Source organism: Pseudopodoces humilis, chromosome 2 (genome assembly GCF_049639895.1).
Source record: "Pseudopodoces humilis isolate 2021_Gansu_Grassland_sample_001 chromosome 2, ASM4963989v1, whole genome shotgun sequence".
NCBI lineage: Eukaryota > Metazoa > Chordata > Aves > Passeriformes > Paridae > Pseudopodoces > Pseudopodoces humilis.
In genome coordinates, this window is record NC_142201.1 from 25,651,194 (window position 1) to 25,664,845 (window position 13,652).

At 41.5% G+C, this 13,652-nt stretch overlaps 1 protein-coding gene across 5 annotated transcripts in view; it reads left to right on the forward strand.

The window, feature by feature from the left end:
- Positions 1-13,652, forward strand: part of TFDP1 (transcription factor Dp-1) — a 37,585-nt gene continuing 23,933 nt past the window's right edge. For 2 of the 5 annotated variants that reach the window (XM_014252089.2, XM_005516582.3), the window contains exons 1-2: positions 640-763; positions 1,536-1,647. In XM_014252089.2, coding sequence (XP_014107564.1) covers positions 1,636-1,647 — 12 coding nt within the window. In that variant the 5' untranslated portion in view covers positions 640-763; positions 1,536-1,635. Of the gene's footprint in view, positions 115-639; positions 764-1,281; positions 1,407-1,535; positions 1,648-13,652 lie in introns of those variants that run through there. The other 3 variants (XM_005516581.3, XM_014252096.2, XM_088051973.1) reach the window with 3 other exon arrangements.

Sequence of the window (13,652 nt, forward strand, 5' to 3'; positions counted from 1 at the left end):
TCCGCGCCTTGGAGCGGCGGGCGGGCGGGTTGGCTTGGCCGCTCCGCGTGTGCCCGTGCGAGGCGCGCCGCGCCCGTGACGTCAGCGCGCAGCGTCAGGGGGACGCACAAAAGTGTAAGTTTCAATTTTTTTTTTTTTTTATTTCATAAAAAAAAAAATAAAAAGAAAAAAAGAAGGGACGGGGAAGAGTGGCGGGGTCGCGGGTGCAGGGTCCGTGGGAAGAGGGGGGGATGGCTGCGCTCGCTCGTCCCCGCTCGTTTACCCGCATCGCCCCCATTCCCGCGGGCAGCCCCTCGGCGGTAGCGGCGCCGGGCAGGTGTGCGGGGCCGCGGCGTGCGGGGGCGACCGGCCGGGAGCCCGGCGGGCTGGCGGCCGGCGGGGGCAGAGGCGCGCTGGGAAGTGACAGCCCGCCGGGGGAGACCCTCTTCCCCCACCGCCTCTTCTCCCTGCACCCCCTCCCCCGGAGCGCGGGGGGGGGAAGGCGGTCCCTGCCGGTGCCCTCTCCTCCCTCCTTGCTTCCCTCCCCTGTTCCCGGGCTGCCGATGTCGGTGTCCCGCCGCCTCCCCCCGCCCCTGCCCCCTCCCGCCAGGCCCGCGCAGCCGCCGCACATGTGCAGTCGGGCGCCTCCGCAGCGGCAGCAGCAGAAGCGGCGGCAGCAGCGCGGCGGCGGCGGGCGGGGGGTGCTCCCGCTCCGCGCTCCGTGTCCCTGTCTCGGGGCGGCGGCGGGGGATGGAGCCGGCTCTCTCTGCCTTCGGCCGCTCAGGTGCGGGCAGCCCGCGCCCGAGGATGGGAGCACCGGGGGTTGCGGGGGGCGGAGGCGGGGGGCGGCGCGGGGGGGGGGTGGGGGCCGGGGGGGGTGGGGACGGCGGGGACGCGCACTCCGCCCGCCGCCCCTTCCCCCCGCGGCCGCCGGCGGTGCCGCCGGGCGCGTCCCCCCTTGCCCGCGCCCCCGCCGCCGAGGCGATTAGCGCGGCCCCTCGCTGCCGGGGGGAGGCGGCGCGGGGCTCTGGGCTCTGCCCGGGCGGTGAGGCCCCGGTCGGGGGGCGCGGGCGGGCGCGGGGTGCCCGAGGCGCAGGGGCGGCCGCCGGTCTGTGCCGCCCGGTGCGGTCGCGGCCCGTCCGCCTGCGAGGAGGAGGAGAAAAGCGGGGCTGGAAGGCCCCGGGGGGAGCTGCCCCTGGGGCCTACTTGTGCCTGCTGCTGGAAATGGGGGTGGGGAGGAGGAGGCCGTGATCGCTGCCCGCGCCCAGCGCTCGGTGTTTGAAGGGGCGCAGCTGGACAGGGACCGGCCTCGCGTGGGATCGGGCACGGGCTGGGGGAAGGGCTCTCGCTGCCGGGGCGCAGCTCAGCCCCGCCGTCGGGAAAAGACTGCCCCCCACACGTGAGCGTGGGGCTCAGGGGACGAAAAGGTGGTTATGGGAAACTTTCCCGTTTTTAAAAACGTGTTTTTTTCAAAAAGAAACCTAAATTGTACTTTGTAGTAGTCAATAATTTCCATTGTAAAAACTTTCCCTCCTTTCATTTTTTTTTTTTTATAGCTGGTGCTGTCTTTGCTTTCTGCTTTCCAGAAAATAGCATTGTCCCTGTGTCCTGCAGCCATCAAGATTTTAAAACGATTGGTTTTTAGTCTTTGGTAACATGGCAAAAGATGTAAGTATATTTGTAGCATATAAAATGTAGAAGCATAGAATGTTTTTATTAACAAAAGCAAATGGGGTCGTGCTTTATAATAGCTGGCATTGATGAATACGTGGAACTTTATCTATACTGTGCATCAAGTCTAGGCTGTTTTCCTGTAGACAGTGTAAACCAGCTTCAGTTCTGCTGCCATTTTTTCAGAGTGATTAATTTTGAGAATTCCCTATGCTAATAACAGCACTTGGGCCGTTGTCATTATGTGCATTCATATTGAACACTAAAACAGCTTGGGTTTGGATTGGATTGAAAAAACCCAGCAAGCGTTGTTCAGATGGCGGGGCTGTCGTTGCCTACTGCTGTCAACTAATGTTGCCTTTCTTGAGTTCAAGAAGGCATCAGAGATTTGAAGGAAGATGGTTCATCTTCCATATGTGTTCATTGTTTATCTCTGTCTACCAAAAGATGCCCGTTAGTGTCTGTAAAAACAGGCTTTGGGAACTTTCACCACAGATTTCCATTACTGCTGTCGTTAAGGGTGGCGGATTTGATTCTGTGACCTGCCTCATGGAGCTTGTTTGCTCTTCACCCCTTCCAGTACTTAATAAAAAAAAATTCAATTTATTCTGCCTTTAAGGTGTCAGTCATTGTTCATGCCTATTATAATTGGGCTTTCATCTTTTCTTATTGAAAAGAAGACAATATACTAGCCTGTATTCAAATTAGAATATATCTCCCCTTCAAAAAAACCCAAAACCCCCCAAAAACAATGGCATGCAAGCTAAAGAAGAATGATACAACTCACTGGTTAAACAGCAGGTTGCAACCTAATGTGGAATATTGCAGCTTTCAAATAGTGGGAATTTCCATCAGTGAGTGGTTTAAAAATTTAATCTTTTAGGGAATTTTAGTAGTTTAACTGAAAAACATCTTAATGTGCGGAAAAGCAACCAGACATACGTAGTCACTCAAAGCTTGCCTGGAAGAGATAAGGGTGGCCAAGTACATTACAGATAGCAGAGTTCAGGGAATGATAGGCCATATAAGCGGGAAGAAAACGAAAGTGGAGTGTTAGACTAGAAGATGGTTTGAAACAGTTCAAAGTAATTGAGATACTAAAGTACATTTGTTTAATATTAGCTTTTGGGAGAGAGATCAGCTAAGTGAAGAGTTGCTAGCACCTGGAAATACAGATGAATTTCCTACTAGAGCTAAGTGAGAGTTAAACATTTAAGAACAAACCTTATTTTTGAAAGATCTAGTTTATTCTAGTGAAGAGCGTAGTTAAGGAAGAAAGGAAGGAATAACCTATCTCACAGTAAACTTAAGAAATAGGAGAAGGTGCTACAGATAGGAAAAGAAGTTGCTTTTTGGTATCTTTGTAAAGAAGTAATAAACTGAATTTGAAAGAATGAATATCTAGGTCAGGTTTTAGATAAAATTTTAAGAGTTCTTGAGCACTGGAACAGGGTAGCTAGAAAGGGTATGAAATCTTAACTGAATATTGTCTAACCTGTTCTTAAAAACATCTACATATACTTCAAGCCTGCCTCAGGGAAGAAATATGAACTGCTTACCTTTTAGCAGACTGTACCCACCATTACATGACATCTAGAATGTGTACTGAGTGTGACACCGTAATGTGTTGGGAAATTTTAAATTTCTAGGTCTGAATATGGGCCCTATGAATTGTGGTTTAATGCTATAACATAGAGATGTTAATTGGTATAACACTTCTTTAATTTTCAGAAGGGAAGATATTTCCATATTTTTGTTCAAAGTCCAAGTTCTTTTTCAAGCAGAATAATGGAATTAAGCATGACACAGACAGTAGCACTAAATTTCTGGGCACTGAGTCTCTGAAAACCTGTGTTGCTGTAAATTTAAACATTCTGATGTGAAAATATTGCTGTGATTAATGGCTTGTGGTTCTGCCATGTCACCCATCAAGTGCTCTAACTGTCTGTGAGATGTACTGGTGAAGAAGATGGCATAGTTGATGATTGCTCCTGCCTCTTCCTTCCCTTTTTCTCAGCAGAGCTGAGATGGCTAAACTGTGGCTGTGCTGCTGCAATCCTAAGTCTGGGCTTCAGGTGGCATTTCCATGGCCAGGGATGTTCAGAGCGCTCCAGCCAGGGAGTGCAGGGATGATGTGCATCCCGCTGGTGTCCTGTGCTGCTGGGCCAGTGTGCTGTGGTGACAGTGGAGCAGGGAGCCCTGCCTGCTGAAGGGGAGGGTGTGGGGACAGTGCACCACAACAGAACACGCTCCTACTTAATGCTTCTCCCTGCCTGCTGCAGTAGAGCACTTTTCCTTTTATTGCTCCCTTCCAGTTCTTCTGATGCCGCTTTTTAAAACCTATAATTTGATAAGACCTGCTGGAAGAGTCAAATACTTGTAAGTATTTGCAGACCTGAGACTTTACTGGATAATTGAACAAATGGGGGAGTGTGATGGAGAGTACTGACAAACCCAGTGAAATGTTTTTGTAAAGTATTAAAGAATTGCAAAAGTAGTGATCAAGCTACCAAAATAATGTTTATGAACTATATGATCCAGGTCTAAATTCTGTGAAGTATGACTTTAAAATGTATCTCTCTAATGCTTTTCAGAGTGTACAGTTGAGAAAATAAGCAGCAAAACATTGATTTTAATTTTTTTTTTCATTTATATTTTGGGGTTTTATGTGAAATAGTTTGATTTTCCTCAGCAGTAGTCAGGAAGCTATGAGGTGGGGGAAAAAAATACATTCATATGTAGCACCTAAATTAAGAGCCTGCAGGTGGAGTTTAAATGCATAATCACAATGCTGTAGCTGGGTAACTTGACAAACAATAATGTAAAAAGAAATACTAGCTTGTGAAGGTTAAAGTATCCATGGGTATATCAATTTATGTTTTGGGTAGGGGATCTGAAGTGCAGTAAAGATAAAGGGCAAAAAAAAAGGAGCACTCATTTTCCAGTGTGATCTGGTAATAGCAATAAGCACAGCCATTTTTGAATTTAGGAGCACTGTGTGAAACTGAGAAGCAATTCTAACAGAATCAGGCAGACGTTGTATATCACTTTCAATTCAGGACATCTTAGTTTCTAGAAAGGCTTTACTCTTTGTGCAATTTAAAGAAACAATGGAAAAATACACGTGGACAGGAGAACAGCAGTTGCCATATCTCAAGGACTCGTGTACCTTGAGAGTGGGATCATTGCATTGCTTTTCAGAGTCTGGATGACAAGTTGAGATCAGGAGTTTTTGGTACAGTTTTACACCTACATTTGCAATGTGTGGGAAATTTCTTGGTCCTTGCATATGGGCAGTCTCCAGAAACTTCATCTTAGTCAGAACTCCTCTTTCTGGTTAATCAGTATCACTCTGAGTTTGCCTTGTCTCCTGTGAACTCTTCCACTACTTAAAAAATGTGGCATCTTCCAGGCAAGAGCTGAAGGAGCCAAATGTACAGCCAATAGGCAGGATTGAATGAAGTAGAAGGAATTAATGTAGCAAGAAACAAATTTGATAGATTTTTTTTTTCCAGCTCCCAGTGTAAGACTGAGCACTGCTTGCTGGCCACTTTTATATTCAATTATATGTTGAGAATTATCTGTAAATTAAGATGATAAATACTTTTTTTTAGTAGCATTGGTTAACATACTTTCCACCACTAAATTACCAGCTTCTGTAACAAGGCTGAAGATCCAACTTGTGGGGCGACCATGTTTCTCCCCTCAGTTACTTCTGTCACTGCTGAACTGCTGAGGCCTCTCAAGGAACCATAAGGAAAGAGATGCTTGTGGATCTTTTCTCCAGCACTCAGTGGAGGAAAGAGGTAGCAGGAGCAGTGGAGTCTATTGTCTGCCGAATTTCTGTACTCTTAATACAACCACTTGCAGGAACTGGATCTGTTATTGAGGATAATGCATGGTGTTACAGTAAATATTGAAGAGAAAAAGGCTAGACAAAAGGAATGAGTATGGTTCCTTCTGATCTCCAAAATTACACTTACCAGAACAGATGAGTCATGTAAATGAAATATTCTTATCTAGTCCTGTTGTTTGTGATTGTTTGTTTTTCACCATTAGTGGATGGACTGCTTCAAGCTGTTTAAAAAACAAATTGTGCACAGAGAACTTGAAAATGAAAAAAAATTTCAAAAACGTTTTGAACTGACACACCACTGTGTTAGCCTTTAGAGTTTCTCACAGGCTAAAATACCTTTCTTGAGAGCTGTTCTTGAGTTAGTGTTTCATAGGTAACTGATTGTGTTGGCTTTGAAACTGCTTGTTCTAAAATTAGATTTTTTAATTTATTTTTAAAAATTATATTCTACTGTTACCTTTTGCTTGAATTATGAGGGATTCTTCTCTTTATGCCTGGTTTGTAGAAAAGTTACTGTATCTCTTTAGATTTTTATGGTACTTTAATGAATCTTACTGAATAGTAGATAAGGCACATCTATCCAGTTTTGCAGAGGAAGCCCCGTGTTTGAGGCTTCCACATGGGCTTTCCACATGGAAGAACATGTGGAAATATGAGGACACACCATAAAAAGTGTAAAAAGTTCATCACCTGATCTAACATTACTTTTTAAGAGCTGTACAGATGTGGGAATTAACGCTGGTGGTTTATTTTAGTTGAGTATTCAGAATACATTCAGGTATGTAGCTTAATCTAGTGGATTTATTTCACAGTATTAGTAAATATTTTGCTCAAAGAATATTAAAAAAATTAAAAAACCCACAGCAAACTGGCTTCTTCACACAGTTTTACTGGATAGATTAATATGGCTGCTGTTTTTGTGGAAGGTCAAAATCTATGCTTTTGTATTAATTTTTTGCCAGAATACCACAAAGGCTGTACTTTTTAATAACTTCCGTGTTATGTTTCTACATCAATCTTGAGTAAGGCTAAAAAAGTTAAGCTTGGGATGGATTAAAAACAACAACCCAGTGGGAGTAGGAAAAACACTTTATTTTGAATTTTTTATGTGATGCACTTTCAATCCCTAGAAAGTATTGAGAAGTCTTCAAATCATTTTTCAGACTTTCCTTAAAATACCAGCATGAATTTCTCCTTTTATGTTTATTTTTGGGTTATGTACTGGAAATTTCATTGAGGCGGGCTAGAGAAGTTAAGTCTTTGAGGAATCTCAAGCGGTCATGCACCTTCTTTGATATCATTTTAGTTCAGTAGCTTAATCTACTTCTGTTTGCCTTTAGTGAGTTCTAACATGTCCAGAAGTTTGCAAACTAACGATCAAATAATATTACGAAATTAGCTCATCTAAAAAGGCATCTCTGTTTGGGATTTTGGATGTTGCTGATTTTTTTTAATTTGCTTTTTCAAACAAGGCAGGAGGAAAGTGATCTTTAAGCTCTCTTTTATACATTGTTTTATACATACAGATATGCAGTCAAAGCTGTTTTTCCCCTGTGTTGGTTTTTGTTATAAAATCAGGAAACAGCAGCTCAGAAGTTGCCTGTCACATTGCCAATTTATTTGTCTAAATGAAGTATTTTCTTGTAGTCTGTAAGTGTTACTTATTAATTAAACTTTACTGGTTGTATGTGCCAGTTAGTGACAGTGGCTTTATATAGGTATGTTGCAGTATTTTACTGAATAACTACACTGTGATGGCAACAGGCTCAGCAAAAGTGCAGATTTTGGAAGTTAAGTTACGCTGGGGATCAATTGTTTTAATGTTTGCGTTTGATTGTGTGGATATCTATTAATGGAGATTTATTATGGCTAATTAGGAGTGGGAAGAAGATGGATCAGTCTTTACTAAATGTTGTCTCTATGAGGACAGTTCTCAGATAGCAGACAACCTGATTTTAAGGATGGACAGTGGTCCATGTTCCCCAAAAATGCTTCTGGCTACTTGTTTTGTGTTACATTACGTTTGCTAAGTGTTCCAGAATTGCATTATTTGTTACACAGACTTGGTTGAAAGTTGTACCGTGGGCCACTCTAGCCTTGTAATACACTGATAAGGAGGTTGGTGAGGCAAATGGTTCTGGAAGGGTCCTTTGTAATGTTATTTGTTGATTTCAGCTGTGGTTCACACAGCTGGTGAACAAGCTGCTCTAAAGTCTTGGGTTTGGCTGGAAAAATAAGTCTCTTACGGTCAGATCTAGAATGGTTGCAGGATGTAGTTGTGGAAGTGGCTGCTGCTGGTACCTCCACATATGAGTATTTAGTCCTGGAAGATACTAATGACTATTTTATTTTCTGATTATTTTATGGTAATAAAACCATAAAATTTTTGTGGTAAAAGTGGAAAAGCGGTGCTTTGATGTCATATTCACCACTAGGAGTCTCGTATTCAATTCTGCTTCGTTCTTACAGCTTCACAGTTAGTTTTGGGGACGTCAGCTTTAAGTTTTGAAGGGGTTATAGCACTTGAGCAATTGAATTACTGTAAGAAACAACACTGTGGAATGACTTGTGACTCTTGAGGTGTTTTTGATCTGTTGGCTGCTTAGACAGGACCACCACGTGACTTGTCTTCAAAGTGAGTTTTTAGTTTAATTTTTGCTGAATTCTGGATGTGTTGCTCTTGTCAGAAAGAGCAGCCAAGAAGCTAGCGGTCATGACATATTCTGCAAAAAAGACCTTGGGTGTAATTTTGTGTATTGCTCAGTGTCCAGCTTACCTGCAGGATCAGCAGAGCCTGTTTTCAGATGAATGACAATGTTTGACTGAGCTTCTCACCTGTATTTAGCTTTTTGCCTTCACAATTCTGTGGTATCCAGACCTTTATTTTAGTGCTTTGACTATGCCTTGTTAGTTAAGGTGCTACAAATTCAAATGTACTTCTTGGGAAGCTCATTTCTGTGGTTTAGCTCATTGCTGAGTGGTTGGCAGACACATTAATCTTGAAGATACTGCCATGAACTGAGGATGTGATATGATTATCTCTGTTTCAGAAAAAGGCTACTGAAACAATAAAACAACACATCTGAGAATTTTGAGCAATCAGATTTCTGTAGCCCAACTTCAAAAATTTTTATGTTGTTTATACAGTAAAGAATAGATCTCACTGGCTTAATTTTCAAAATGAAATCCAAATATTTTAAATTTAAGAACTTTTCGCCCTTTTCTACAATATTCCTTTACTTGATATCTTGATTGCCTTTTAATTTTTGCAAAAAATGAAATGGATGTCTCATAAAAATAATCTTTTGCAGTTGCAGAATAATTCATTCCCATAGCACATTTGCTCTGGTCCCTGGATGATGGGGAAAGTAGTTTATCATCTTGTTATAAATGATATTTGCATATGGATAGGGGTGAAAGAAAAATAAAGGTTGTTTAAGCAGTCTTAAAATAAGATTTCTGATTATAAGCTTTATCCAGTTTAACTTTGTAACTTTGCTTATTTTCTGTTGCTTCCTGATATTGAAATAAGGCAAACAAAAAAAGGAACTCTGCATTGTCAATAAAGTGACCCATAGTAAAATTGCATAGCACAGAGCCATTAGACATGTTGCCTTTAAAATGCCTGGGGATCATCATGGATTGAGTTGGGTGCAGTTTGGCACAAGATGGGTGGTTGTTTGCTGGTAGGCTTTGCAAATGCCTGTAGACAGCAGAGGCACCATCCTGGTCATGGAACTGTGGAATTGTTACGGTTGGAAAAGACCTCCAAGGTCAAGAAGTCCAGCCATCAACCCATCAGCACCAATGCCTCTGACAAGCTCTGGGTGGAAATGCTTTTCTTTCCCAATTCCTCCATTTTCTGATTCTGTTGTCGCTGCTTCTTTCCTAATTTATTTTGAACTTCTCTGTCTGAGTCCCAGCTTATTTCCCCTTTCAGTTGTAGTTTAGATTGTATTCATTTTCCCACTTTCCATGTTCTTCCCTTCTCCTCACAGGATTTGATCTCATTGTTCCATTAAAGCTCTCTTAGGTTCTCATCATTTGTATTGCCTATACTTTTTCAGCGACTCACAGTTTCTCTACCTCAACTCCTAATTCTGCCATCTTCCATCTGATTTTTCAGTTCATTTTTTGTGTCTTTCCCAGCCAGTCCCAAAATAGTCTCTATTTCACACTGTCCCATTCTGACTCCCATTCTTTAACCATTCTTGTATTTTTGGCACCTGTATGTCTTTGTCAAGCCCAGTCCTGTGCCTCCATACCCTATGGGGCTTAATCTTCTGTTAACAACTGAATGTTTCTTTTCTGAGAAACAACCTTGTAGCAGGTACCTCTGTTTCCATATATCTCTACCTTTTTTGCTCTTCCTCAGCACTTTTTCAGGTAGTTTTCTTAAAATTGGCTCATTACTTAGAAGCAGGGTAGAAGAGGTATTTCTGTGGCACAATAGCACCCTTCTCTTCCCCATACTTATTTGAAGTAGTGTCAGACAACATGCATCTCGGGTTAAATCTGATATATGTAGCATATGTACTCATTCAGCCTTGTTTTTGTCAGATAAACTTCTTGCTTTTATAGGTTCTTTGTCCTTTAGTCCAAACTCACCTTGCATATTTTCCTGTTTAGTTTAAAGGTTTAGTGAATAATTTGATGCCAGTTTTTGTTAAGAAATTGAATTCCAAGGCTGGAAAGCTGTGGAAGAAATTACATTTTTGTTGTAAGGATGTTGATTTTCTAGTGCATAACTTCAGAGACTGCAAATAGTAGCTTGCTAGTAAGATACTAAATTATTCTCTCATAATCTCTAAGGACTTTTCAATAACTGAAATTCTCTGCATCTTAAGAAAATTTTGTTTGTGATTAACTTCAGTCCCAACAAAAAGATACTTCCCAGTTTACTGATTTTCAGGCTGAGGGCACTTGTAGTGCTTTTCAGTTTTCACTTGTAAACAAAACAGAAATAGACTTCCCAGTCCTTAGGACTGCCGATGATCTCATAGCAGGCCAAAGCTAACTTTAGTTGACTTTTTATATGTTTAGCCCTTCAGTTCATTTCTTTTCCTCAGGAGCTCTGAACAAAGAGCTGAGAGCAAACTTCAGTGATGGTTGGGATCTCCACTCCACCACAGCTTCCACAGTTCAAATTCCCAGATCTACTAATTTGTCCAGTGGGCTTTACCCTCCTTTCTGATGATCTGTGGGAAGATATTAAGTTATTACAGTTTAGATGCTACGTTGGATGTCAAAAGCTATTTTTTAAAATCATTGTTGCCTTTGTTGTAGTGTGTGAAGAATGAAGGCTGTATCTGTATCTGTTGCTTTTTCAGGATTTCACAGGTTTCTTTTTGTAGAGAAGTAGACATAGCCAATGTGTGTCTTCAAAGAGGAAAACTTTGCTGAATTATGACATTGCACTCACTTACTGAGCTTTCAAATTCAGATACTAAGAGCATTATTATTTCAAGCAGCCCCAGGATCACCATCAAAGGGTGTAACGCATCTTGAGACTGAAAATCATGAGAAGATAAGAAGAAACTGTGTAATGCAAAAAGAACACAAAGGAAAATAGTGAAAATCCAAATAACTTGTTATGAGTAACTTGATTAGGCCTAAATACTAAGTGCATTTTCTTATTAGAAAATAGAATTTCCTTGATGTCTGAACCCTTCCTGGCAGAAAGTTACCTTTCCATTGGGGAAAACCCAATCCTTTTTCCTGTGTGGGTTTTTTTGGGGGGTGAGGTGTGGGGAGGAGAGTTGGTTTTAGTGGTGTTTTGTGTTTGTTTTCTTTTTTATGGTTCATTGTGAATCTGTGATTATAATATATGGAATGGAAGTCACATTTTCCTCTATTTTCTTTCTTTCTTTTGGGTGCTATGCTACATAGATCCCGAAGTAATCCTGGTGCTTCCTCCAAAATAACCTGGCTTGAAAAATAATGAGAATGTTCTCAAAATGCACACTGAGAGATGTTTTGTCTAGTGTTTCCATTTCAGAACAAATACACCAGAATTCTGTATGGGATGGAAGTTTTGCTTCTTGGTTTTCTTTGACCAAAACTTGTCCCTTCAACCAGAGATAAGTTTTGCTAACCTTAGAATTAAAAGTGTATCCAGGAGAGTGAAGAGCATACTGGGGCTGGAATAACAGAATTTCCACTAGAATTGAGTTGTCACTATGAATAATAGCAGCTGGAGGTGGTATTTAGCTGTGATATTAATTCCAGGTATCTTTCCTGGAGTCTTTCTGGGCATGTGTTTACAAATGAGTTGAATATTTACGTGCCATTTTAACTGCTAGAGATGAACCTTTAGTAAGACACTGGTAGAAAGGTAGTGCAACTGCAACTTGTATATTGGTCATTAGTACTGTGGTCCCTGAGGGGATTCTTCTTGTTACTTGGTGATTGCTCTTCTCTGAATTTGCCCAAATTATTTTCTTTTATTGATTGTGATGTATTTTCCCAAATGTTCTCTAGTTTTTCAGTGACTTAAGTAATTTCAGTCACACAAAAGCATTGTTTAGGGCATGTATCAATAACCTGAGCCTTTGTAATGCTAGATTAAATTATGGTTTTTGGGGTTGCATATTGTTTTGGGTAATATTTTTTCACTGTATGTTTTAATTATGCAGAAGAAGACAGATTATTTGATACTATGATGTTGGTTCATTTACTTAAAATGAATAGAAAAGATTCTACAGGAGATGTTCTAATTTGAAAAAAATAGGAAATGGAAGGGACCAATAATTCCAATAAGTACTTGATTACTGAATTGCCTCATTTTCCAATAACTGAAATAATGATTTGCATTAATACCTGAATTTGCTGAATATCACAGCTTAAATATTTGGTTTTGGAATATCACTGTAACTGACGTGCACTTGGTGCAGGTTTGCATTTGTGTACTAAACCAATGAATGGATTTAATAATTCAAAATCATTAAATTCATGTGCTTAAAAGAAAAACATTGCAGATTAAGGTAGCCATTTTCTTGGTGGTTTTCCGATCAAAACCACAATATATTAAATGCTTTCCCAGTCTCCTTTATAATCTTTATTTATCCTCATGGAAAAAAGAATTTGCAGGTGTCCTGCGTACAAGTCTCCCTCTGCTGTGGAACACAAACTTAAGTACCACATTGAAAGAAATTATGATAATGAGACTGCACTTCCTGCCTGGTTTAACTCTTCTGTTATGAAATTTAGGTAGAATGGGAGTATTAGGTAAAACTTAGCCAAAAATTCTCCTTCATATTTTCCCACAGGGTTTTAGTGTTCTGGAATGTCATGCTGCCGTAGTGTAGCTAATAACCTCTGTACACAAGACTGATCTCAATATTGATGAGTATACCTTTTTCTTTGGATGTGTCTGATGTTGTCTTTTGCCTTTCTGATTTATGTAGTTAAGTGTGATAAAGAGTGAGGCTTATGAAGAGTTCTAGTGCCTGGGAATAGGGTGCTAAAACCATGATTTGTTTGAGTGAGTCTTAGAAATACCGGCTGTGGGCAGGAAGGATGACAGGGCAGTGTTCCGAAACAACTGAAGAGTTGTTGCAGCCTCCCTAAAACTGTGTTACTGTGTTACTTTTTAGGATGGGGGAATGGAGGACAGAACTGCCACAGGCTCTTCATTCTATCCATCATTTCTATTGTCTGCTCACTTATTTCCTCTGTGCAACCAGCTCTGTACTGGACCACAGGCCACTGTCCTTTATGCCTCCCTTAGCAAAATTTGTCTTCTGTGTAATTCCAGCCTGTCTCCTATGCTCCATCATCTTCTCTCCCCATTCACTGAGGAGAGAAAGTTTCCTGTTTCTTAGAGTTCCCTGTCTTTGGTAAGAAATCCTTGGTCTGATACACCTGAATAATAATGGCTCCACAGCATCATCTAGTGGCTTCCTTGTTTGCCAGACTTCTGGCAGATCTCAACTAGGTCTCTTCAGGTAGACTTCTAAGGGAAAAGCTTTGCTGCTGACTGACAGCAAAACACTTGATTCTTGCTCACGGTTGTTAGTAGCTTGCAGCTGTGCAAAATGCAGCTCAGGACTTTGCAGCCTCTGGAGCACCATGTGCTACACAGTGGTTAAGTGCAGGTATTGACTAACTTGATATTTCTAAATGGAAACAGTGTGTCCTGTGCTGA